The sequence below is a fragment of the Lytechinus variegatus genome, chromosome 7, assembly GCF_018143015.1.
Source record: "Lytechinus variegatus isolate NC3 chromosome 7, Lvar_3.0, whole genome shotgun sequence".
NCBI lineage: Eukaryota > Metazoa > Echinodermata > Echinoidea > Temnopleuroida > Toxopneustidae > Lytechinus > Lytechinus variegatus.
The window spans coordinates 21,865,905-21,891,153 of NC_054746.1; the positions used below are offsets into that span (position 1 = coordinate 21,865,905).

A 25,249-nucleotide genomic window follows, 5' to 3' on the forward strand; every position below is an offset into this window, starting at 1 on the left:
AACATGTACTGTTAGAAAATTTATCCTTAAACTAAAAGAAGTTCCTGCAGCAGAGTCTCGAGAACACCTGTAATCTTACCAGATTGCGTAATCTTACAGGAAATTGGTATTTGGTGTGTGTAATCTTACGAATTTCCTTAAATAAAACACTCTTTTCCCCTTTTTCTAACAGACCTGTTCTGTTAAATTGCAGAAAAATTCCTGTTTCATGAATTTAAAGAATGATTCTGGTATTGCTTTCTGCAAAATCTTCTTTTATTTTTCTGTAAAATCAGGGTTTTTTTAACAGTGTGCAGATATTAATAAAAGACACACCGTAATTAAATCTCAACATATTGAACGACTCTTTTAACCAACTTTTTGAATCTGCCTCTATTTTTCTTGCCTTATAGGAAGCGAGTAATACAGGGTATCAACATGGCCAACCTGAACAAGAAGAATTATGATACCGACGAAGATTACCCTATCATGGAAGGGAACCGAACCTTCATGGCAAAGAATCTCACCAAGGAGCTGTATAGGAAATTGAGAGACGAGCATACCTCAAGTGGATTCACTATTGATAACTGTATCCAGAACGGTGTTGATAATCCGGGTACGTATATGAAAAAAGGTTATTTTATGATTAATATAATTTGAAGGAAACCGTCATTTTATAGCGTCCACATCTGGCGGTGGACAATGATGATTTAATGGAGGAGGCGCCCAATAAAGGGATCCTCTTTTTCTTCAAAGCTGTATAACACCACAGAGTGCAGGCTCTGAATGTTTTTACGCGCTTCTAATATTTTCCAAAAAATCAATCTGGGGAGCTCGTTTCATCAACATTTTCATCCGACAAGTTGTCAGATATGACAATTTTTCTGGATTTTGATTGGCTAAGAAGCACGGTTCCTATAGCATGACAAACGTCGGACAAGTCCTTTCATTAAACACTCCCAGGTTTACTTCCAAACCTATTCCAGTTGAAGGAAAATCTGATTATAAAGCGTTTGAATTTTTATAGATGCTGCACTGCCGTTAATAATTATTTTTTTGGGGGTAATATTTAATGAGTGATGTTTGACATTTCCTTTCTTGTGTGATTGTTTCAATCATTGTAGATTTTACTCTTGGTATCCTGGCTGGGGACGAAGAGACCTATACCAAGTTTGCTGAACTGTTGGACCCTTGTATTTCTGACTACCACAATGGATTCTCAAAGGATCGTAAGTCATCCCGAACCAATGTTTAATATAATCATAATTATATATAAATCAATGCACTGTTGATCAATCATTTAGTTTCTTTCGCTTCCAATTCAAGAAGCCGACAAACAATACACTAAGCGAACAACGATATGAACGGTTTCATTCTGTAGTTAATATCATAACTGAAAGTGGTCGTTTTTACGAATTGTTCTTGGAATGAAAATAGAAAAAGACGAAAATTCAGACCAACGGAGTCATTACGCCTGGGTTTTTTTTAGCTTGCTTTCCCTATGTTTACGGGTGTATTATCCGATCTGATTTCATGTTTTCCCTATGTATCTTTAAAATGGCCAACGTATCGTTTCATGTTGACATACAATGTTTCATAAGTCGTCTTGGTGAGATCATCTCGCTATGTAGAATACAACGTTTTCGACTTAGCGAGATAACGTACCATCTCGAAAAGTTGAATGATGGCACCTAAAATCTTCCGTAATAAAAAACTAAAATCTTCCTTAATAAAAAAGAATATTATCTTATGTTAACCAACTTAGAATCGGCATGCACTGCTAGTCACCATCGTCGCCACTACCTTGACCTCCATCACCACCACTTACCACCCCAGTAGCATAAACGGGGACACATAATTCTAAACTTTCCTTTTCGCTCCCACAGAGAACCACGTAACCGATCTGGATGTGAGCAAGATCAAGGATGACGTCTTAGACGAGAACTTTGTCATTAGTTCCAGGATCCGTACTGGTCGTAACCTTAGAGGGTTCTGTCTCAGCCCCTGGATCTGCCGCTCCGAAAGAAGAAAGGTGGAGAAGCTTGTGTCTTCCGGTAAGTCTAATAACTTCGATATCAATAAAGTGCACCTTTGAAATCCTGGTATATGTTATCCTTTTCACCACTTTTATTCTTGGTTGGTTCAATGACATTGTTCCAGGCATGAGTTGGATGGCGAAAAGACCCCCCTCCAAAAAAAATAAATAAATCCTTCAGAGGGTAATTATAGTTGCTACAGAACTTACAAAACCACGGATGTTGAGTAGAAAGTAATTGCACAATATTCATGTTGTCGTCATTTTCTCCCCGTCCTCACAACGTCCCTCATTATCGGGACCAAAGCTCTACAGGGGCAAAAATGCAAAGATAGCGAATTAGCCTTCCTAATTGTCGGTATAATGAGGCCCTTCGACACTGAAGATGCTGTCACTCACACAGTCATGAGACCAACTCCAGACTTATCAATTTTATTCGTTGGTTAGTTGATTGGTTGTTAGGGATCTTCGCTTCATTTCAATATATTTCATGTTTCTACAAAACCTCCTTTTTCTACATTATGTGTTTATTTAGAATACTATGATAATTAAGGACAAAATTGTGATTAGGGCAAACTTGGCGGATACAACGCACAAGTGTTTGCCTCGAAGTCAAGGAAATTGATGCATTTTATTTCGTTATACATGAATAGAATATATAAAAAAATAGTAATTACTTTTGCATGATTCGACAAATCATTGGAAATGTTCTGTTTATTTAATCATATTATGCATTTTCATTTTTGTTTGTTTACATTTAAAGCTTTGGGATCCCTTACCGGAGACCTGAAGGGAAAGTACTATGCTTTACCTTCTCTGTCTGAAGCCGACCAGAAACAGCTCATTGATGACCATTTCCTTTTTGAAAAACCAATCTCCCGCCATTTCACATCTGGTGGTATGGCACGTGACTTCCCCGACGGCCGTGGAATATGGTTAGTATGAATAGGGAATATGGTACATCGAACAGAATACAATCTAAGACTTTGTCATAATTAAGCTCTTTTGGTAAAATCTTATCCATATAAAAAAACAAGATTAAATGTATTTATATAACGATCGATATTATCTTCTAAATAAAGTCAAATTAAGGAGGTTTTTGGTCAGGGGACTGGAAATTATATGAATAATATTAAACAATTTTTCGATGTCATTTTTTGTCGTTTGAATTATAATTACATTATGCTTTTTCGTTTAAGTCAAGAAATAGTTTACTCCCAGGTGCACTTGATAAAAAAAAGATAGCATTCCAAGACTTTGGAAGAGTGTCGATGTATCAAGAAGTATTAACATATGGATTATACTTTAGTTTAAATTGAATGGTAAATCAAAGAAAAGTCCATTTACGATAATCGTGTTTTAATGATCTGTACAAGATGCTGGGATCTCGGGCTACAAGCTGGTGAAATTGGTGCCGAATAATTTAAAGCTTTCCATGTAAAAATGAATGAAAAATGTAAAACAACGCCGAGTTTTATGGGTTGTGGGACAAAGCATCATTTTTTTCTTGATTGTATATTATAGCAAGTATTGGCTTGTTCGATTTTATGTTGAATGATATATGCCTGATTGTCAAAATATATTTGTTATATTTGTTATTGTTATATTTTTATCATATTGCTATGCAGAAGAAAAATAGATAAATCAGTTCAAAATCAAAACCTATAGTCGCACCTTCGAGTAAAAAGTGACCACACCGGGATGCATCATCATGTAGGCCTATACTGGATCGAAATAAATCAAACAAAATAAATAAAAATGATGATGTTGTTGATATTGTTTCGATATGTTTTTGTTTGATTTAGGCACAATGAGCAGAAGAATTTCCTTGTGTGGGTTGGTGAAGAAGATCATACCAGAATCATCTCCATGGAGAAAGGAGGAGATATGAAGAAGGTCTTCACTCGATGGGCTGATGGTCTCAAGAAGGTGAGTCATCGGTTGGGAAAGAAATTCTTCTTTGCTTTATTCATTTATAATATCTAAATTGCATTTAAGTTCACAATAGATTTACACATGACGACGGTAACGATGATAATGATGGTGGTGGTAAGGATTATGCGGCGGTGGTGCGTGGTGTTAGAAGATGACGATATGGTGGTAGTGATGATGATGATGATATATGCCCCAAATCACTGTTTATCATGTTTATTTTGAGAATGATCTGGATAATAAAGGCGATGATGACGAAGTAATGGCGGTGCCATTGATGACGGTGGTGGCGGTAATGATGATGATGGTGATAATGATCATGATCATGATGGTGTTGATGATGATGATGGTAGAAATGCTAACAAAAGCATCGACAGTGATAAAGGTAACAATGAATATGGAGCAATACATTGACGTGTTCTGCATCTTTTGAATTCATCAACAGGTTGAGGACTACATCAAGCAGAATGGTTCCGAGTTCATGTGGAATGAGCATCTTGGTTTCATTCTTACCTGTCCAAGCAATCTTGGTACCGGTGTCCGCTGCAGTGTGCACGTTAAAATCCCGCTGTTGGCCGCCATTGACAAGGAAGCCAAGCTCAAGGAGATCTGCAAGAAACTAAGACTCCAGGAACGTGGAACGTGTAAGTATTGGTGGATCGATTTAGGGAAGGGGAGGTATACATGCAGGACTGGGCTGAAGATGGCATTTGTTTTGAGACATAACGTTTTGCACAACTCCCTTCGTTCACATTTAAATATCTTTATCATTTCACTTATTACTATGAATAAGGCAGTAGTACGATTGACGAATCCAGTGCCACACTCTATACCGTTTGTATCCCCTCAGTTCGTCTTGTTCCTATTCAGAAATCAGTGGAAACGTGTATGATTTCTTTCTATAATTATTGCTTCTATGAAAAGAGGCGTGACCATGATGTAGTTTGGATACATCTCCGTCATATTATCTTTTGAAATAAAGAAATATAAATTTTGTCCGACTGCGAAAGTTAGTTCAAATTCCTATCAATCCAATGGTTCACATGTAACTATAAGGGAATGACAATGAACGTAATATAAAAACATAGATTTTGATTCAATTTACCGATTATGTTATTGTTTAATATTCAAATACAGAAATTAATCATCCATCAACATAATATTCAATACCGGTAATAAGAAGGCATCACACTGAAGTGCATATTTCTTTTCTTTTCTCTTTTTTTTCAAATCATTAGCTGGAGAGTTGACCGAAGCTGTTGGAGGTGTATACGATGTCTCTAACCTTGATCGTTTGGGTTCATCTGAAGTAGAACAAGTCAACCGCGTCATCGACGGAGTCAAGCTCATCATCGAGATGGAGAAACGCCTTCAGAAAGGCGAATCAATCGACGATCTCATTCCACAATAAATTCCTACCAGACAAACACTTAAAAAGCTATTCAACCAAATATTTTGCACCAGCATATAATTGCCTTAATCCTGTTAATTCGCCGTTTTGTAAAGTTGTTTAGCATTCGTAACATCAATGTCGATAAGCAAACCAATATCGTTTAAGGTGACGATTTTGCAAACACCTTTATCAATAGACATGATTGATAGGAAATTAAAAAAAACTTTGTTGTCATTGACATGGTGTTGGTATTATCATAGTCCGTGAAACTTCCAAATGATGAGAAAATGACTTTCATTTTTTCAAATGAATTATATTTCAGAAATTCGTTATTTCTTTCTCTTTTATGAAATCATTCTGGCAGTAAAATACTAGTTGTTGTTTTATTTTCCAATGATTTATACTATATATAGAGAGCACAGTAATATATAGCACTTTCAGTGGATCAGAAAACAGGGCAGTCTGCGCACAAAATACCAAGCAAAAATCATGAAAAAGAAAAAAAAAACGTTTTGAAGAGAGAAAAAAAACACATGTTCATTACGGAACCTTTTTTCGTTTCATCATGGTTTCACTCAAGGGATTCTGCCCAATATATTTGACATTCGAAATGTTGGTGTTAACTTACAGGCGCTGAGTTACGAAGGGCAGGGGCGACCACCTTTGTCTTTTTTTCTTCTTCACGTGATGGATGAAGAAACAAGGAGGACGGAAAAGAAGGAAAGAGAAAGAAGAATGGATGAACTGGAAAAGAAATGAAATGCTCATATAACTTTCCAAAGCCCAAATTTTTTCTTTAAAAATCAAATTAAACCTACTGTTTGGTTCATTTTACCCTTCTTATATGGGTGCCGTCTCTGTTCTTTTTCAAATTCACTTTCAACTCGGTTTATATTTCTTCGTCATTGCATCAAATGGATTCTTTGATATTTTGAAAAAAAGGTTCAATGCTGGTATCATTTTTGAACTAAGTGTGTTTGCCGTTTTTTGTTTTGATAGATTGTAGATAATCCTTTTCTCTATTCTTCTTTTGACTATAGGATAAAATATGAACACTTCATAACTAATCTCAGCTGAATGAAGTAAACAGTTTTTCTTGTATGACTTACACATTTTATTCGAATTTCATATAAGCTGTCAAACACTAAACATTGACATTAATCAAAATGCCATTGTTGCTCGAAATTTGGAACTTTATTTGTGTGGTTTGTAAAATGCAAACTTCATAATCATATTAACTTAGGTCAATCTTTAACAAATATTATTCTAATATCGCGACTTATATATTTCATGCTCCTTTATAGTTTCCTTTGTGAATATGTGAAATAAAAAATATATAAATGGTCACTGTGAAAAAATATGATTGAATTTCTTTTGGATTTCGTTGTCATCGCAGAAAGGGGCAGTAAGAGAAGGGAATACTGAATAGAGAGAGAAAGGGAATGAGAGACGGGGTATAAAAAGGGGATTAAAAAAAGTCATTTCGCGTGCACATGCGATAGAATTGCTTGCAAAACCTATGCAAGCACAATCTGACATATAGCAGTACGCGCTTGATTTTTTTTCAATCTATATACCCATGAACGAATATTAGTTGATATGAACTTTCAGTTCAGTCAAGTCATTTGAGTTTTCCCCAGATTTTTCGAGAAAATTCTTTCCTTTGTCTTTTAAATGTTAGACTTAACACCGTATACATGCATGCACGTTCTATATAAAAATTATATGTAGATATGGGACCGAGTGAAGTTACAAAAAAATAAGTTCTTTAAAAAAAAATAAATTCCTTCATGATGTTCAATAATACCTTAATATATAGTGAGATTTATTCCTGATCAATACTCATTTACTAATTTGAGTAATATTAAACAATTTATTATAAAAATATTCATATTGGCATTGCGATGCCTGATAATGCCTAAATTGCCAACGGCAGCACTAACAGACTTTGTTCTAGACCGGGGGGGGGGGGGCACTTCCATTCACGAGTGGATACCATGCGCGACCATGGGGTCTCGAAAAGCACCCTAAACACGTAATTTCCATATTCTGAAAATGCACCCCAAACCCTACCCTTAACAAGTTTTGGAAACAAAACGATACTCTTGGCAAATGTTCCCTGAAATGAACCCCTAAACAAGTACAGGAATGTTTTATTATTACGGGTCATTCGGCCGTCGGCTTTACTGTAGTTTGGTTTAGTACGATCCCACCTTCACCACCTCGCGCAAATCGGACTCTAAACACGAAGTGTTGGGGCAAAAAGGACATCCTTTATAAAACATTTTTATTTTGTTTCATCATCCCCGCAAATTCGACCCTAAACACGTAAATTTCCTAGCGAAATAGATACCCTTTTTTCATTATTTTTGTGTTTTGACACCCTTATCACGTTACGTACGTAACGTGCCCTATCAGTCGTGAAAAAGGCTTTTTACGTGTTTTTATAGTCGCTCATGGTATCCACTCGTCAACGTAAGTGGCCCCTCCGGGGTTCTAGAAAGATATCCAAAATTATGTTATGCGCGACAAGACTATTAGAGTAGAAGGGACGGAAGGAGGGACGCAAAGAGAGTAAATAACGAAGGAGTTCTGTTTATGAAGAGAAATAAAGAAGCAGGGGAAATGGGAGAGAGATAATGTTTGACAGAAGAAGAGGAATAAAAAGGAAGCGAGAGAGTGTCAGAAAGAAAGGGAAAGAAATAAGACAGGTAGAAAGGGGAGGGGTTAGGGTGATGATTCGGGGGTAGAATTTATGTAGTTTGTTTCTTGCAAGCAAGTTCCTTTATGAAGCGAGCTTAATTCTGCATTATAGGCCCACGAAGGGTAGGCCCTGGCAATCAAAGATATTGCTATATACACGTACGCACGACCGGGAAAAAAAACACGTACAGGGGGCAGTTTTCGCTGAAGGAGTTTGGTGGCTCCGCATGAAGGGTGTCAAAAAGCGTCGTGGTGTAGCGGTTCTGACTCTCGCCTTGTAATCAGAGGGTCGTGTGTTCGAATCCCACCATGGCCTAGCGTCCTTTGGCAAGGCGTTAATCCACACTTTGCCACTCTCCACCCAGGTGTTAAATGGGTACCCGGTAGGATGTGAAAGCCTATATGTAGCATGCCTAGCAATTGAGTCTTGGAACTCTTGTTGGAATGCTCCCCAGGGAGTGGAGAAGGTGCATACATTGTATGCGGGCGTGCAAGGATCCGATGACCGGGGTAATAATATGTCTGTAAAGCGCTTAGAGACGTCGTTCCGATGTATTAAGCGCTATATAAATGCAGAATATTATTATTATTATTAAAAAGCAAAACAATAAATTAATTAAAAATGAAAAAAAAGAAGATAGTGGGGATAATGTTTTCGAAATTTGAAGCAATAATGCGAGTTAAAAGGGAATATCTATCAGGATTTAGTTTTGGACTGAGAAAATTCCTTTATTAGATGCCCGGGATTAAATATTCCTCATGAAAACAGTATGCAATATGTTGAGGTTATACAAATCAATGAAAACAAATCTTGTGTCAGGGTGGTTTGGAAAACCAAAATAAGGCCTACAATGTATGTACAATATTCATACAGTAAATATATGTGAGTTCATGTCCCCCATTCCCAGATAGTAGGCCTTTATTATCGTCTCCATGCAGGCTTGCGCTTGAGATTACGATGAAACCGAATTGCCTTCACGTGGGGTGGGGGAGGGGGTCCTCCTTACAGTGTATATTCCTCCCTGTTTTGTAAACTCCCAGCTACATCATTTTCTCTCGATCGGAACAGTTCCCTCTCCGATACAAAATCGAATGAGATAACGCATTCCATCATGAAACGTCTACATTCTCTCTCTAAAATATATGATTACCACACTGACACATTTTGCGCGTGAAAACTTGACTATCTCTTCCCACACTGAATAGCGTATAATGAGGAAAATATTTTGAGGGGGCTGATGCACATCCCCTGTGCACACCTAGCAAATTTATTTAGTTAGCCAAAATATTACATTTTAATTAATAACTAACTAATTTAATTTTGCTTTTAAACAAAGTTAAAATATCTAGATATCTAAGGGATCCGCACTACGCATAGGCGGCGGAAGCGGGGGGGACGTGTCCCCCCCTAAATTTTAGGTGGGGGGGACGGTCCCCCCTAAATTTTGTTTTGATAACCCTTTTTTTTTTTTTTTGCTTGTCAATTTTTTTCCTGCGTCCCCCCCCTAAATTCACGTGGACCCCCTTGACACGTGTGTTGTCCCCCCTAAAATTTAGGTTGATGACCTTTTTTTTTTTTTTTTTTTTTTTTTTTTTTTTTTTTTTTGCTTCTCAAAAATTTTTGGGGCGCTTGTCTATTTTTTACATGTGTCCATCCAAAAATTTCAGGTGGACACCCCTAAATTTATTGGCTTCCGCCGCCAATGTATCTAAGGGAATTCTATGAAAATTACATGTGTTAAAAATAAAACACAGCGATCAAAAACAAGAAAAAACTCGGCGATTTTTTTTATTTATTTATTTTTTTGCGTTAAATTCCCCGACCGGCCCAGGCACATACTGTTTCACCACCGGCAATAGTCCCTGGCCCATAGCCAGAGTTACCGACCTGAAAAGTGGAATTTGCAATCATTGTGTCCGTTTGAAGGCCTATTAGAATTTGACATTGCTGCTATAATTATAATTATGATGTGGAATAAGATGTTGTTTGAAGGTTTGCATGGTGGCATGTACAATTGCTGATGTGGTTTACGGTACACCATGTGGAGTGTTATAGAAGCAGTGGATAGAAGAAGAGAAGGAAGTGGATAGGCGAGAAAGTGGAGATTTGAGAATAGAGTATTCTTTCTTGAGAATAGTCCTGAAAAGGACTGTAAACCAGAAGGAATGTTGAGTGAGAACAGCTTGAGTAGTGGAGCTGATGAGGAGATGCTGGCTTGCGTCGGCGAGTAGAGATGATGAGTAGTAGAGAGACTCGACGTTTCGGACAGGTTGACAGGTTGAGGGTGATTCCATACGTGTCGTACGGGACATTTAGAGAACATTTGACAGTTTTTGACAAGAAAAAACAAAAAAATATTCCAGTAACTATAGGTGGTCATCAACTACTACCAGAGTGTAAGAAAAACCAAGACTTAACATGACTTGAATTCACATCCTGTATAATACAGATTAAAAATAGTAATGTGTCGTACGGACGCAGAAAAAGTGGCATTTTTAGAAACCTCAAGTTTGTACTCAAAAGTCTGTGAGTTGGGCAGATGAATTTCATAGAAACTGAACTCAAATTGACACTCAATTACCCAAGAACAAACACATTTATAAAAGAAAGCAAAATAAACATTCATGAATAAATAAAGGAAATTATAATTTTCGAGAACATTGTGGCGTACGGGACATTCAAAATGTGTCGTACGGGACATCTCTAAATTGAAGCCAAACTTTCTTACTTTATGTCACTTTGACTTCTTCAATCACATTATTTGGCTGATGGTAATGATAACCCTATCAAACTAAGACATTCATTAGGTTAGAAACCACTATTAGGTGAATATTTCTGTCAATATATCATAAACAAAATAATGTGTCGTACGGGACAATTGTGTGTCGTACGGGACACTTGTGTGTCGTACGGGACACTTGTGTGTCGTACGGGACACTTGTGTGTTGTACAGGCACTTGCGTGTTGTACAGGCACTTGCGTGTTGTACTGGGCAGCCTGAATAAATAAACATGAACTTTTCATCAATCAGAAGGAGCTTTGCCCCTAAATTCTTGCTTATTTATGAAAAATCTTTTAATAGGTAGTCATTCAGGACAATACAATTAAGTAACCTCAATATATACAATTGGGAACAATATGTTATGATTTTTTTCATGATGGGAAATGTACAAGTGTTCACAGCATTTTACGAGCTGAAAAACTTCAGGTTTTGTGTGAAGTTATATTTTAGGGAATTAATTGATGATTTCCAAACACTAAACAATGAATGAATGAAACTTTGTGTAAATTATGGGGCTAAAATGTTATCATTTTTTAATAAAATGTATATCTACATGATATATGTCACAACTGTCACTTTTTTTGCTTTTTTTTAGTCAATTTTTTTGTCTCACCTGCGAAGCAAAGTGAGACTATAGGCGCCGCTTTTCCGACGGCGACGGCGGCGGCGTCAACATCAAATCTTAACCTGAGGTTAAGTTTTTGAAATGACGTCATAACTTAGAAAGTATATGGACCTAGTTAATAAAACTTGGCCATAAGGTTAATCAAGTATTACTGAACATCCTATTAGAGTTTCATGTCACATGACCAAGGTCAAAGGTCATTTAGGGTCAATGAACTTAGACCATGTCGGAGGATTCAACATCGAAATCTTAACCTGAGGTTAAGTTTTTGAATGTCATCATAACTTAGAAAATATATGGACCTAGTTCATGAAACTTGGACATAAGGTTAATCAAGTATCACTGAACATCCTGCCTGAGTTTCACGTCACATGACCAAGGTCAAAGGTCATTTAGGGTCAATGAACTTTGGCCGAATTGGGGATATCTGTTGAATTCCCATCATAACTTTGAAAGTTTATGGATCTGATTCATGAAACTTAGACATAATAGTAATCAAGCATCACTGAAAATTTTGTGCAAGTTTCAGGTCTCATGATTAAGGTCAAAGGTCATTTAGGGTCAATGAACTTTGGCCGAATCGGGGGTATCTGTTGAATTACCATCATAACTTTGAATGTTTATTGGTCTAGTTCGTTAAACTTGGACATTAGAGTAATCAAGTATCACTGAACATCCTGTGCGCGTTTCAGGTCACATGACCAAGGTCAAAGGTCAATGAACTTTGGCCGAATTGGGTGTATCTGTTGAATTACCATCATAACTTTGAAAGTTTATGGATCTGATTCATGAAACTTGTACATAAGAGTAATCAAGTATCACTGAACATCCTGTTTGAGTTTCAGCTCACATGATCAAGGTCAAAGGTCATTTAGGGTCAATGAACTTTGGCCGAATCGGGGGTATCTGTTGAATTACCATCATAACTTTGAAATTTTATTGGTCTAGTTCGTTAAACTTGGACATTAGAGTAATCAAGTATCACTGAACATCCTGTGCACGTTTCAGGTCACATGACCAAGGTCAAAGGTCAATGAACTTTGGCCGAATTGGATGTATCTGTTGAATAACCATCATATCTCTGTAAGTTCATTGGTCTAGTTCATAAAAAGTGGACATAAGAGTAACCATGTATCACTGAACATCTTGTGCGAGTTAGAGTAGTATTCAAAGTCAGCACTGCTGCTATATTGAACTGCGTGATGCAGGTGAGACGGCCAGAGGCATTCCACTTGTTTTCTAAAGATAAATGCGGTTCTACTTTTTCAAACCCATCTGCATTTCATGAAACCATATGGTTTGTCTTATTTTCCAGATTTTTTTTTACAACTTGAAAAAAGTAAGGAGTTTCAATACTGTATTTAAAAAATAGTGATCATCAAGGGAAGTCCAAATAGATGATCATAATGATATGTATTTTTTATACATCTTATAATAATTCCACATTAGCATGCAAGAGGAAGTAATCTTCTAGGCTAGGTTTGAAATGATTATAAAGTTTTCTTTTCATGCTCAATGAAAAGAAATTAACCTGCTCTGATCAGTGAAAATCACCAGTTTAGCTGAAGGGATTCACAAAAGAATATTAAAGCCTACATGAAATCAATTAAAATGTTTAGAATCACCTATTTCATGTTCTATGGAGGTAAACAAAGTCCTTTTTCAGTTCACTTTATGTTAAATCAATTAAATGAATTTAAATATGCCTACTCTTTATGGTTTCTGAATCCAAATCCTGCAATTAATGCATTATTATATTGTGTGTCGTACGGGACATGTCCCGTACGACACAGCGTGTGTCGTACGGGACAACTTTTAATAGGACAATAATTGAAAAATGAAGGGCAGTAATTAGATCCTTATGGGATAAATCGATCACCCATGGGTCAAACAAAGAGAAACTGATTTTATGAAATTGCATCATCAAAAATAAAATTGTAGGAAAAACTTTTGCATTGTCATGTGTCGTACGGGACATTGCCAAAAATAGGTTCGGAAAAATCAGGGCTGCCCCTATTATGGATCATGAAAATGTTGTAGATATTATTTGGAACCATCATTGATATATTATTCTATTGACCTGCAATATTTTCAATCTTCTCATGCTTTGCAAATAATTGTTTCAGGCGGAATTTGTACTTGACTATTCAATGAGCAAAATTATTGAAAATTTAAAATTCCATTGTTCTCCCCTAAAAAACTATATCTGTCTTCACTTTTGGTTAAAACTCATAATTTTCATAAAATTTAGGTATCATAGTAAAATATTACACTATTTATGACTTATTGAAAGCATCTTGAAATTTATGATATTTTTGAAGTTCTAGTGTGGAATCGCCCTTGACTGTCCGTCTTCACTCCTGAAGACGGACAGTCAACCTGTCCGAAACGTCGAGTCTCTCTACTACTCATCATCTCTACTCGCCGACGCAAGCCAGCATCTCCTCATCAGCTCCACTACTCAAGCTGTTCTCACTCAACATTCCTTCTGGTTTACAGTCCTTTTCAGGACTATTCTCAAGAAAGAATACTCTATTCTCAAATCTCCACTTTCTCGCCTATCCACTTCCTTCTCTTCTTCTTTCCACTGCTTCTATAACACTCCACATGGTGTACCGTAAACCACATCAGCAATTGATGTGGAATAACTTTTCAAGTGAGGCAGACGCAATACAAACGAAGTTATGACTAATGTATTACGTAATATTGTAGGCGCTTTATCATAATATAAAAAAATTCAAACAACCTTTAACTTCTTTGGGCACCTATAGTCCCCTTGGCTACGAGATTGTGGAGGCCAGCGGCTGCTTCGACCCCCTCGATCCGACTGTGTTCAGTATACTTTTCTCTTAATACCAGAAATAACAAAATGACATGGATATTTGATTTGATTTGAATTTATTTTTCCCACTTTTGTTTTCGTTTACATATCATAATAATACATACATGATAAAGAAAGAGCAATTATAATTATAATTCATAATAATACATGCATGATAAACCACCCCAAAAATAATTGGATTACAATAATTATAAAGTTGAAAAATAACAAAGTATACAATAATTAAAAGCAGGGATTACTTCTTAGGTCCCTAAAAATATGAATTGTATATTGATGATTTAATTTTTTATATGAATAAAATACAGGAATAGCCCAACATTGTTTAGGCTGATTACATCACAAGTCAACAAATAGGATGCGTTTTTTTTTCAACAAGTGCACACCTACTTGCCAATAATGCATATAGCATTCCATAACTTATAATCATTTCATCAGATTTGATATTTTCAGCGCTTTGTTAATTACATGAATACATAAATATGAAAATTTTATTCCCTTTCATTCTTTACTATTTGTCTTTCTCCGGCCATGCATCTGTGTCTGTTTTCGAAAGCAATCGTTTAATTCAATAACAATAAACTTAAACAAATTTAAGAGAAATAAAAAGATGGTCATCATGTGTAGATCTATGGGATCTGAGCATCATCATGATAATCTTATTAGGCTACACCCCCTTCGTCATCAAATCGTATACTTACCATAATGATTCATAGAGAAAAAACGTACAATATTTTAATGTTCTACCGTAAATTATTGGATGATACAGGACATGTTACATCCCCACATGAGTTTTTGAGGTATATAGACGCCACCTCCCCCTCCCACGGGGGTCGACACTCATGAGACTGAACGTACAAAAAAATTGCATAAAACAAACAAACAATCAAATGGTCATGTATGGGTTTTGTTCACGATTGGGGAAAAGGAGACTGAAGCTTCACCGCCCCTCACCACTTGCTTTAACTTAAATTATCAATTGAATTATCAGTCACAAAATTTCAGAACCCCATTTCATCTTGATATCTTTATTGCTTATATATGATATTTTTGCATTTTCTAATTTACACATGTGTAAAAAAAAAATGTTTGTAGCTTTACTTTTGTATTGAGACACAAACTAACGAAATTCCATCACTTGCGCAAAAACTATCAAATTACATCACCACCAGTATCATTTGGTTGACCTCTAAAAAAAGAAAAACAAAATCATTCCGGAAGGATTTCGATATGCAGATAACGTAAAGTCAACGTTTTTCAAATTTGCCTGTCTGTGTGACAACGGGCGAGACAAGGATTGGGTTCGAGTTTTCTCCTTGATTTTACAAAGTAGGAGACACCTTAGTTAGCCATGTTAGCATAGCGTGCGATACAGCCTTGCGTGAATTTCAAGATTTTTTTTTTCAATTTCGGTACTGGTATTACCGTATTAAGCAAAAATATGGAATTAAGTCATCCAGAACAAGACAAACAACGAGGCCCTGGATTTGTAGGAATTCGATTTTGCCAGGAATGGTAAGTTCCTTTATTTTGGGGTTGTCTAAACTGCCTCTCCTTCCCGACTAAGTTTGTGTGGTGAATGATCACTGATCAGCTGCAGCTCCGCCTCAGCTCTGGCGGTGGCGCTGCCGCGGCGCGGTGGCGACGACTAGTCTTGAGGACTCCATGATGATGTCTTAAATTGTTTTTTTGACATAGGCCTATACAGTATACTTCTTCATCATGGAGTCTTGAATCCCCGTCCATATACCCATAAGAGAACCAAATAAATACAGATGGATTCCCCTTGGAAATCCATCTTTTTTATTTAAAAATCACGTAATTGGTCGTGATTTTAATTTTTATTTAACTCGACTACACCTGTATTGTCATGATTGTAATGCGTAGGAAAGTTTTAAAAAACAGGGGAAAAAGGGTGAAAAATGAAGGATTTTTACCAGACCGATGTCAGTTAGACCGGACCCCTCGATCCACTCACACAACATGCGAGGTTAGTAATACTAACCTCGCACAACGCATGTGGTTTCATAGTGGACTTTGACGTTTTCATTCATCACACGAATGTGAGGGAATGAAAAACGCCAAACATTTCAGTATTTCTCCACTTTGGAATTTTGTTTTAATGATTTAAGTTTGTTTTAAAAATGAATTGGAAATTATTTATAAAAGTGTTTTTATCGCTTACCTCCAAGTCTCAACCAGGATAATCTGTTCGATCCGTCCTTAATACTGCGGTGGAAAGTACGCAAACAACAATCGAAAAGCAATTTTTCGTATCGAACATTCTCAATTCAAGTCGTCAGCGCATAATAGGAAATTGTACCAAAAATCAACAGGTTGCATCTCATGTATATACTTATTGGTAAAGTACGCCATCTTTTGACAAGATGATGATGAAAGTGGATTGAACGAGCAAGAAAATAATGCTGATCGCCTAGAATGCAGCTAGCTTGCAACACCGTAAACAAAGGTACGGTAGGCACTTAAGAACCAAGTTTGAAAGGACACTCGTAAAATTACGTCACTCTCGCGATGAATATTCATTAGATCGTGGTCGTGCGTGTTCAATACAAACTCTCTGCATGCATGCACTCAGTGTGTATTGAACACGCACGACCACGATCTAATGAATATTCATCGGCGAGAGTGACATAATTTTACGAGTATCCTTTCAAACTTGGTTCTTAAGTGCCTGCCGGCTTTGAAATAATATCGCGCGCTCTCTTTAGGCAAAAGTTGATATCAACGCTGATCAAGAGGCATCTACGTGAAGATCACGAAAAATGCTCTTATTTTATTAAAAAAAACAGCAAAGAGAATTCAACAAACAATCCATATGGTTCGGTAAGTGTCATAGCATAAATATAATGCTTAGCTACGATGTAAAGTCATAGTTATTTTAGTAAAAAGGGTGTGAAAGATTCGCGTGCACCAAGTGCATATGAATCCTTCACACATGAGACGATTTGAAACCATGAGTGCCCTCGATCCACATGTAATACCGATGTAAACAAACGCAAATACAATGGCGTCGACCCTTGAACCGCTTATATATTACGTACTTCCGGTTAGCGATGCCGTTATGAAGATTAATTTATAGATCTAGGCCAAGATAAAAATTACTATTTTACAAATAATAGAACATATTATGTGATTATAAATAATGGTATTGTATCAATTATTTATAATCACATAATATATTTTATTATTTGTAAATTAATAATTTTTATCTATAAATTAATATTCAGAACGGCATCGCTAACCGGAAGTACGTAATACATAAGCGGTTCAAGGGTCGACGCCATTGTATTTGCCTTTGTTTACATCGGTTTTACATGTGGATCGAGGGGTCTACGCGACATCGGTCTGGTAAGAATCCTTTATTTTTCACCTTTTTTTCCCCTGTTTTTTTAAAACCTTCCTATGCATTAGGTCTAGGAAGGTGTAGAGTAAAATAAAATCACGACCATCGACCAATTACGTGATTTTTAATAAAAAAGATGGATTTCCAAGGGGAATCCATCTGTATTTATTTGGTTCTCTTAAGGGTATATGGGCGGGATTCAAGACTCCATGATGAAGAAGTATATGTCAATTTTTTTTTTAAGACATCATCATGGAGTCCTCAAGACTAGGTGGCGACCATCACCAATAACGCCTAGACCCGGCTCTGGACGATTCGGGTTTTACACTTTGAAGTAGAGCCTATATACCCGGTATATAGTTTAGTTTAGTTTACTCCAACGATATTGTAGGACTGAGTAAGCACTGAGCCTGTTCATCAATCAAGTACAATGTCTATTGGCTATTGCTGCTCTCCTTTAGACAAAAATTAGATGTGCTACTATGCTGGCAGGGAGGGGTGGCAGGGGTACGGTATCGTAGACAGCAAAAAATTCCATGAAAACACACGAGAATCGAAAATAACTAAAAATCATAGGCAATCTTCTTTCAATGCTCATCCAGTCTATTAAATGCAATCACTGAACAAGCAGAAACTACATCTTCTGGGAGACTGTTCCGCACATCTATCACTTGGTTAGCAAAGAAAAACATACGTACATCAAGACATGAATATCTTTTTTCTAGCTTTAAGGAATGACCACGTGTTTTACCACCATTTCTCAGACAGAAAAGCTCAGAACTTGTATCATAGTAACCATGCAGATATTTGTACACATCAATCATGTCACCTCTTATGTCTGTGACAGAGTGGTGGCAATTTCAGGAGGCGGAGACGTTCAGAGTTTGATAGGTGCTTAATACCTGGGATCAACTTAGTAGCTCTACGTTGGACACTCTCTAACTGCCTCTGCTCACCCAGCTTATACGGTGACCACGCAGCCTGGCCATACTCTAAAACATAAGCTTAATTGAGGTCTTATCCAAATGTACAAAAGTTCTTCTTATAATACCAAGCAGTCTATTAGACTTTGATACCACTTTGGAAATGTGCTCCTTGAAAGAAAGACGTGAGTCTACCTGAACTCCTAAATCTCTCTCACTCTCACATTCCCGTAAAACAACCGATTGCGAACCTTTAGTCATATAATACTCAGAGTCAGACCTACTTCTTCCAATCTTCAAAACAGTACATTTATCTGGGTGAAAATGTAACTGCCACTTCTCAGCCCAGGCCTCAAGCTCAGTCAAATCACCCTGCAATTTATCGGTGGCCCCTGGAACATCTGAACGAACATACAACTTAGTATCGAGTTTTTACTGCAACTACAACTTAGTATCGAGTTTTTACTGCAACTGCTGGCACTAATGCAGTTTCGCACCAGTTGATTACCAGCGTACCTTACCACCTACATGACCTAGACAGGAATAACCGTTGTTTCTGGGGATTTATTCAACAATTTCTGACATTTTAGTATGGTGAGTGAGCCAATGCAGTTCAGCGGAACAACCAAAATACAGAGACTGAAGCTTTTGGTCTACTTACCACCATGCACCACCAGTTATTTTTGTTCACAAATGACATGTCAACTCATATTTATTATTAATTTGTCTTTGACTTCGAGAAAGGCTGCAGAGCCCTTTGAAGACTACATGTACAGCAGATGATGATGTCATGATCATATCATCAAGTCTCCGCTCAGACCCTCAGCTCACTTGCATTTCGAGGTCATCCACCACTTTACCGAATATCGCGATAAGTGCTAACGATTGTATTTCGGCTCTGATCTCAACGGCATCGATCGTTCAAATTCTTAGTCAGACATAGACAAAAAGCTTCGGTCTCTGTTATGTTGGTTGCTCCGCTGATCTCCGTTGGCTCCACTCACCAAATACAGAGACTGAAGTTCTAGCTCGATCTGCACAGGGGACTCAATGTAGCCTTGAGGACTCCATGTCTGATATTTTTCAAATATTTTGACATATACTTCTATATCATAAACTTGTGCATTGAATGAGTGCAGACATGGAGCCTTGACACTCTTTCCATAGAAGCTGCAGCAAGACCTACACACCTGGATGGATTTCCTAGGAAATCCATAGTTAGTGGGTGAAATCGGTTTGTAGGGGTGAATTTTATTTATCTATGAACCTTCATGCACCTAATCAGCCCTGCACCTAATGCATATAAAGGGATAAAAATCTTTCACTATAAATGGTAAAAATGAGACGTTTCTTACCCAACTGTTGATCCCTCGATCTGTTTGTCAACAAAACAAAGGCAATAGGCCTGACCCTTGAACCGCTTCATTATGATGTACATCCGGTTAGCGATGCCGTTTTGAAGAACCATTTATAGATAAAAATTATTATTTCACAAATACTAAAATTTAATACTTGATTATAAATAATTAGTATATAGCATAGACTCATAACACCATATATACTGAATGTTTCTGTTTTATATATTTTTTCAGTAACAACATGTTGTACCCAAAAGAGGACAAGGAAAACAGGATACTGCTTTATGCTGTAAGTATTGTGTTTAGAAATTATAAATGTAGACTTGAGTCAAAGCGTTTAACCAATGTATAAACGACCGTTACCACAAAAAACATTAACAAATTTTGTTAAATGTTTGAACTGTTTGGGGGAACTTTGAAATGAATTATGAATGTAAATCTATTTTAGTTTTCACCAAAATTTCTAATTTGAATGGAAAATGAAGGGAAATTATACAGTATTTCCTTCCAAAAGGATAGAAAATGGTGAAATTAGACCAAGTGGTTCAGTGGCAATTTGACCAATTTGCATAGTTGACAAACCAAAATTACTCAATGTGCACATCTCATGTTTGGGTGAACCCTGAACTTCAAACCTTCTTTTCTCCTCATTTTTGTGAAGCACTCGCTGAATTTCCTCTGCATTCAATCAAGTACAGTACTTGTTATGGTTATTATTGATCAATTGTGACTAATTATAAAACATTTTTAAAGCTTACATGTAGGAAGTGCTTTTCAAGCTAAAAAAATTCTTATATTCATTTTTGGCAACTTATTTATTGCTTTGGGGGTGGCTGGTCAGTGGTAACATGTACTTTAAGTATTCATAACTAATGATAAGACACAACATCTAATGTCAGTGTCCAATAAGCAACCTGATGGAATATTAATTTTATTATTTTCTCTATATACACTAACAGTGCAGAAATTGTGACTACCAACAAGAAGCTGATAATGCTTGTGTCTATGTCAATAAAATCACCCATGAAGTCGAGTGAGTATATTTATATAATATTGACTGGCCTTGAGGGAACATCAAATATATTGCCAGCAAAAAAGAACCATATTGGCCCGAGTCTTTAGACGAGGGCAATATGGGTCATTTAAGGGCAATATATTTGATGTTCCTTGAAAGAAGAGCTAGTCAATATTTTTATTACCATCCAAATCAGATATCTAGAGCCAAAATCATGATAATGGGCATATTTCTTTTAAAAATAGAGTTCTATTGTGTCATGTTAATATCAGGGTCTGGGCTCTGCACTTTACCATTATGACGTACTTGTAAGCGCTCGGATCCAGCGTTGTCTTATGACTTATATTGTTGGTGCGCAGATCCTTCTGAAGCGTATCTCTTTATATGCATCCTCAAATGCCCGGATGTGAGACTAGGGAAAATACGAAGCTATATTTTGTGTTGTCTCTGCATGCAAATTAAATATGCGCATTGAGACCGAGGAAAATACAAACAATATACCTATCCCTTCCTGATATTCAGAAAATGTAGGTTTTGTAAATGACCAGCTCAGATGTCTGATACAGGTAATAATGTTGTTTATTTATTTTCTTTCTAGGTTTGCTACCATAACTTTGTATTGATATACCTGTGTAAATTTATCTTCAAGCTGTATTAATTTTGATGAAAGTTCATTCTGAATACTTGCCTATACTTATGTATCTGCTCTACAAGAATACCACAGATGATTGCTTTTCGTTTCAGACTGATATAATAGCTGAGGTGTACGGTATTCAAAATAGACACAGATATTGTGTGGGTTTTTTTAGGGGAAAATTATGATGGTATTCATGTAGATGAAAGAGTTCATCAACATACAAGGATTGTTGAATTAGGGATGCATCATCAACACATTGTGAAGTTCAACAACCTCTCTTTACAGTATGCGAATAGCGAAACATGTAGCTAAACAGCTTTTGTTCTACACATAAACATGATAGTTTGATAGTTATTCACCCAAATCAACACAAACTTAATGGCTTACTGATGGATTTATCAGGGTGCTACATTTGCCCAGGGCAAGTAGAAGTTAAAGTTGGGATAGTGTTTTGAAGTAAAGGCCAAAACTACTTGCCCAAACTGGCCACGCAAAATTATTCCAGTAGAATGACCAAAATTAGGGTCGATTTGATATGATGTTGACCCTAATTTTGCTCATGGCAGGGAAGATAAAATCACTTTGGAAAAAGCAATGTAATAACAAAGTCGATCAGTTCATGTCAAAAGAGAAAGAAAGGCCAATGGTTTTATATAAAACCACAAAACTTTCTTTTGAAGAAGTAAAACTTTTTTCAATGATTTTTACGGGCAAGTGAAATTGATTTTTGGGCAAGTATATCCCAACTATTTAAAAATTTACTTGCCCGACTGGGCAAGTGCTTCTAAAAAGTTATGTAGCACCCTGGATGTATTGTGCTATGGTTTGTTCAATTGAACCTGCCCATACCAATTGTTGTCTTTTGACAATCTTTTGCATGGTACATATATTATTGTCTCCAACGACAATAGGATCTTTATGTTTCAAATTGGATCTCTTGGTTTTTTTTAGTGAGCTCACACAGATTGTAGCCGAAGTGGTTGCTGACCCTACCCTACCAAGGACTGAGGATCATCCATGTGAGATGTGTGGTCATAGAGAATCTGTTTTCTTCCAGTCACAAGCAAATAGAGCAGAGGTGAGAGTAACAATTCTACTCGAGTCCCACAGGGGCCTACCAACTTAATTAGTCAAAAATCCAAGACCAAAAAATTGTAGTCCAATTCCAGTTTTGGTTTGTGTAATGTAGTTTCCTTTTATCAGCTGCCGATTGGCAAAACAAAATTTCATTAGAAGTACTATGAAGTTCTTTCATACTCACGATGAATATTGGATTATTGAAAAGCAAAATGAAATTTATGTCCCCTGGCCAATGGAAAAGGAATTAAACCTTATTCATACAGCCTTCACATGTAAAATCAGTGAAATTGAATGGTAGCATAGGTGTGACAATCGCCTTGGTGGTTGAGGTAGGATCATAGGCCCTAATGTAGGTCAGGATCTAACCATGATCTTTAGAGCACATACAATTAGTTTTATTGATACACCAAAATTCATATGCCTGGATGTAAAATGCTCCATTCAAAATATTCACTCTGAACATGTTAAAGATTTTTTTTTTACAATATACAAAGGAGAATGTAATAAAATTAAAGTACATTTTTAAAGATAGTAATCCATGAAAGTTCTGCTCAGGAAAAAGAGGCTTTTTTGAGCAATTCACGAGATTCCTGCATGATCCTCAAATGTTGCCAGTAATAAGTGCCATCTGAATGTTTTTGTTTTCTCAATTCTCCATTTACAGGAGGGAATGCGATTGTATTACGTGTGCACAGCTCCAAATTGTGGTCATCGCTGGACAGAATGACAGCTATTTCTTGTTTGTGTGTTTTTTACTATGGCATATTTGTAAATATAATGTACGTATAATGTAAATACATGTATTCAAGGACTGAAAATTGAATACTTCATTGTGTATTTAAATGGAATGCAAAATCAACGTTAATTGGAACATCCCAGCTCACCACAGAAAGAATTGAATTTGAGTAAGATATTGTTTTGCTGCATGTTTTGTATAAGCACTTTGAATGCCACACACTACTTTGTGGCTGTAAATTACAGAAGAGCTTTAGGCTTATTAGGCAACAACAAGAAATTTTTATTACCCATGAAACTGAAATATAAGGGTTTGTCATTGATTCTGATTTGCTTCAAGGTTTTTAAAAATCTATTTTCTCTTGCACATTTGGTGCTGACTCCTCGTTATCATAGAGCCATCCATGTGAGCTCTACACATCAACTTAGGTTGAGGTTTGGATAGTTCTACTGTGCCATTATTCATAAAAAAAAATGAAAATGTGTCCGATATTAATTATTACTTAATTTTTTTTCTGTGTATTATCATTGCTGCACACAGTGGCGGACCGTGACCCGGAGGAGACAAAGCATTGGAGGGGCACAGCATTGTTCACAGACAATACAGTGCCCCCATTGGCGGCGGAAGCCAAAAAATTTAGGGGGTGTCCACCTGAAATTTTGGGATGGACACAGGTAAAAAATTTGACAAGCGCCCCCAAAAAAGGTTATCAAAAAAAAAATAAGGTCATCAACCTAAATTTTAGGGGGACAACACACGTTTCAGGGGTTCCACGTGACTTTAGGGGGACGCTGGAAAAAAATTGACAAGCAAAAAAAAAAAAGATTATCAAAAAAAATTTAGGGGGGGACATGTCCCCCCGCTTCCGCCTATGAGTGCCCCTCCAATAATTGGGAATAAGGCACTATAAATACACCGTTTTCTGCTACCTGTCCACCTTTAATATTTGAGATTTTTTATCATCTGTACCTTTTTGTCAAGATCTCTTTACACCAATTTATTTTTCCATCAAGTATCAATTCTGTAGACGGTTAGAGTTGAGTAGAGGAATCAATCCTGATGTATTAGCCCCTGTAAAATGATTTCACAACTTACTGTCTAAGTTGTATATAACATGAATGTGAACTTTGATGGATGCATATTATGCATTGTGTTCCATAATACCATTTAAATGTAGCCCAAAATCAGATATAGAAAGTAAGAAGCAAAAGAAGGAATGGCACAGATTTTTTTAAATTAACTTGATAAGTAATGGGGTACTCGGGTATTATTTTCCCCATTCCGTTTAAAATCAATGTTCTACTTTCAATTTAAGATGTGTAGTTGTAAGGGGACCAACAATCAGTGCTTGTTTCTATTGCAAACATTCATGAAATTCCAGGCTGTGAGATGTCATACACATGTTTGGTTGAGATTCAGGCATTTTCATTAGGAAGTTTATCAGTAGACATATGCAAAAAGCAGCGGAACTCGGTTATAATACAGACATAACAAGTAGCATGTTGCTCACCTTGCAATAGCAGTGCCCCCCTCCCCTGGGGATTACCAGGAATTGGTCTCATTTTCAAAGGGCAATGAAATATGCTTTGAAATACAAACATTCATGAGACCAATATTGACTTATTATTAATTGCTTGTTTATATCTAGATCAATTTGGTTTGGATACTGTTTTTATGGCAATTGCTAACTTGGGGGCTGGGGTATTTTGGGAGTTCATATGGCGCCCCCCCCCCCCCCTCTTGGGATCGCGCCGAAAATTGGCACTCTTGTTGTCTAGGATATAATCTACAAAATTGTATAGTAATTTATTTTCATGCGAATTGTTATTAAGTAATTATGCTGAACT

At 36.7% G+C, this 25,249-nt stretch overlaps 2 protein-coding genes across 2 annotated transcripts in view; both read left to right on the forward strand.

Annotated features, from left to right (window-relative positions):
* The window catches only part of LOC121418747 (arginine kinase-like), a 33,210-nt gene extending 26,524 nt beyond the window's left edge, over positions 1-6,686 (forward strand). The window contains exons 2-8 of the mRNA XM_041612825.1: positions 393-595; positions 1,104-1,208; positions 1,866-2,033; positions 2,778-2,949; positions 3,820-3,943; positions 4,392-4,590; positions 5,185-6,686. Of these exons, the coding sequence (XP_041468759.1) occupies positions 418-595; positions 1,104-1,208; positions 1,866-2,033; positions 2,778-2,949; positions 3,820-3,943; positions 4,392-4,590; positions 5,185-5,357 (1,119 nt within the window). The 5' untranslated portion in view covers positions 393-417 and the 3' untranslated portion in view covers positions 5,358-6,686. The remainder of the gene's footprint in view (positions 1-392; positions 596-1,103; positions 1,209-1,865; positions 2,034-2,777; positions 2,950-3,819; positions 3,944-4,391; positions 4,591-5,184) is intronic.
* Positions 6,687-15,618: 8,932 nt separating this feature from the next.
* Positions 15,619-23,461, forward strand: LOC121418748 (DNA-directed RNA polymerase II subunit RPB9-like). The gene is made up of 5 exons (XM_041612826.1): positions 15,619-15,804; positions 20,169-20,223; positions 20,894-20,967; positions 22,538-22,664; positions 23,331-23,461. The coding sequence occupies exons 1-5, from the start codon at positions 15,731-15,733 to the stop codon at positions 23,391-23,393; spliced, it is 393 nt and encodes a 130-aa protein (XP_041468760.1). The 5' UTR covers positions 15,619-15,730; the 3' UTR covers positions 23,394-23,461.
* Positions 23,462-25,249: the final 1,788 nt, after the last annotated feature.